General features: G+C 42.9%; 1 protein-coding gene across 1 annotated transcript in view; it reads left to right on the forward strand.

The window, feature by feature from the left end:
• MYOF (myoferlin) overlaps positions 1 to 1,900 on the forward strand; it is a 190,280-nt gene that overhangs the window by 32,517 nt on the left and 155,863 nt on the right. The window contains exons 3-4 of the mRNA XM_037727745.1: positions 1,035 to 1,127; positions 1,587 to 1,635. Coding sequence (XP_037583673.1) covers positions 1,035 to 1,127; positions 1,587 to 1,635 — 142 coding nt within the window. The remainder of the gene's footprint in view (positions 1 to 1,034; positions 1,128 to 1,586; positions 1,636 to 1,900) is intronic.

Below are 1,900 nucleotides of genomic sequence, written 5' to 3' on the forward strand. Positions count from 1 at the left end.
TAGAGACAGAATCTCACTGTGTTGCCCAGGCTGGTCTTGAACTCCTGGCCTCAAGCAGTCCTACTGCCTCAGCCTCCCAAAGTGCTGGAGTTACAGGTGTGAACCACCATTCTCATCCTGGGTATGTTCTAATAGAAGCTTTGAGGCCAGGGGCTGTGGCTCACACCTGTAATCCCAGCATTTTGGGAGGCCAACACGGACAGATTACTTGAGGTTGGGAGCTCGAGACCAGCCTGGCCAACATGGCGAAACCTCATTTCTACTAAAAGTGCAAAAATTGGCTGGGCATGGTGGTGTGTACCCATAATCCCAGCTACTGAGGAGACTGAGAACTTTTTTAAGTTCTGAAAAATTTTTTTTAGAAGTTCTGAAACAAGTTGTCCTTCCATTCCAAGCCCACTACAAGAAGGATCAAGTTATCATTTAAAGTATTTAATTCATTTATTACCTAATTAATCAAAGGCATCAGTGATGCTTTATTTATTTATTTATTTTTTACATTTGTCATTAGAAAGCAACTTACTGCATTAAAATGAGAGACTCAGAAAGGTCGGTATATGACAGCATTGACCGACCGTGGTGGAACTTAAAAGGAGAGGCATTTTAGAAAATGTTTGCTTAGATCATTCATCTTCTTTGTTTGATAGTAGCATGATTAAGAAGAGCAGATAATTTAAAACCTGCCATTGGAGAAGATGTTTTCACATAGACCCTACATGTCATTCTTGCAGCAGTTGTGGTAGGCGTTGAGTCCAGTTCTCTGAGCGTGAGGCAGGGGTGTGGTGACCTGGCTGAAGCCACAGAGCCTAGGAAACAGGAAGCCAGGAGCTGTCCACAGGTCCTCTAAGTGGATGTCTGGTTTCTTTCCCGCCCCCTCGGCTGCCTTCAGGTTTAGAATTTAATCATTTCTGCCTAACTTCAAACGATTGTCCTTGGTGAGAATAACGACCCACCATGTAGCATTGGTGCATCTTAGTAATCTCTGCTCCTTTAACAGCCTTTTGTTTTTCTTTTCAAAACCTTTCTGTGAACAGATTTTGGAGTTTGACTTGAGGGGTATTCCGTTGGACTTTTCATCTTCCCTTGGGATTATTGTGAAAGATTTTGAGACAATTGGACAAAATAAGTAAGTTGTTTTCAACCGTTTTTATCATTTTATGTATTACCTTCTCACTGTTGTTTATTTTGTTGAAGAGACACATCTTTAATAATGTATTATATAGAATACTTCCAATATAAATGTGCTTTAATTCCATGCTCCCCTCCTTTCTGAGCCAATAGCAGACGTGGCTTATCCATCTCAGCACTTTTTCCCGAAAGGCTGCAAACACCGAGCCACCCCTAGTCTATCAAACTTGCTCAGAGTGAAGCCTGTTCACATGCCTGCAACTTCTTTAACGACATTTCCTACCTCTGGTAGTTTATCTGAACTGTAGCAACCCAAATAGCTTCTTCTTCTGTGGCCCATGCACATCTCATTCAAGTTTTACTTCCAGCCCCATTTCCATCTCAATGTCTCCTTCGCCTTTTAATCCCAACAGACCTAAACCAGACTCCTGGACCTACTGGCTCTTTCTTTTCACAAGGGGAAGGGTCACGGTGGTACCTGTGATGACACCAAGGATTGTCCTCCGGGTAAAGGTGGGGGACTTCCCAAACAGGTCCCTGTGGGACAGAATGACCTTAGTATTAATAAATTCACCCTAGGCCAGGATCTGGACTTTGGCCTTATAGACTTAGACCCAGTCTTATGTTACCAATTCAAGCTAACCAAGTTCACAAGAGACTAATGCTGTTTTTTGGTTTTTTTTTTTTTTTTGAGATGGAGTCTCGCTCTGTTGCCCAGGCTAGAGTGCAGTGGCACAATCTTGGCTCACTGCAACCTCCACCTCCCAGGTTC

The sequence above is a fragment of the Cebus imitator genome, unplaced genomic scaffold (assembly GCF_001604975.1).
Source record: "Cebus imitator isolate Cc_AM_T3 unplaced genomic scaffold, Cebus_imitator-1.0 Scaffold238, whole genome shotgun sequence".
NCBI lineage: Eukaryota > Metazoa > Chordata > Mammalia > Primates > Cebidae > Cebus > Cebus imitator.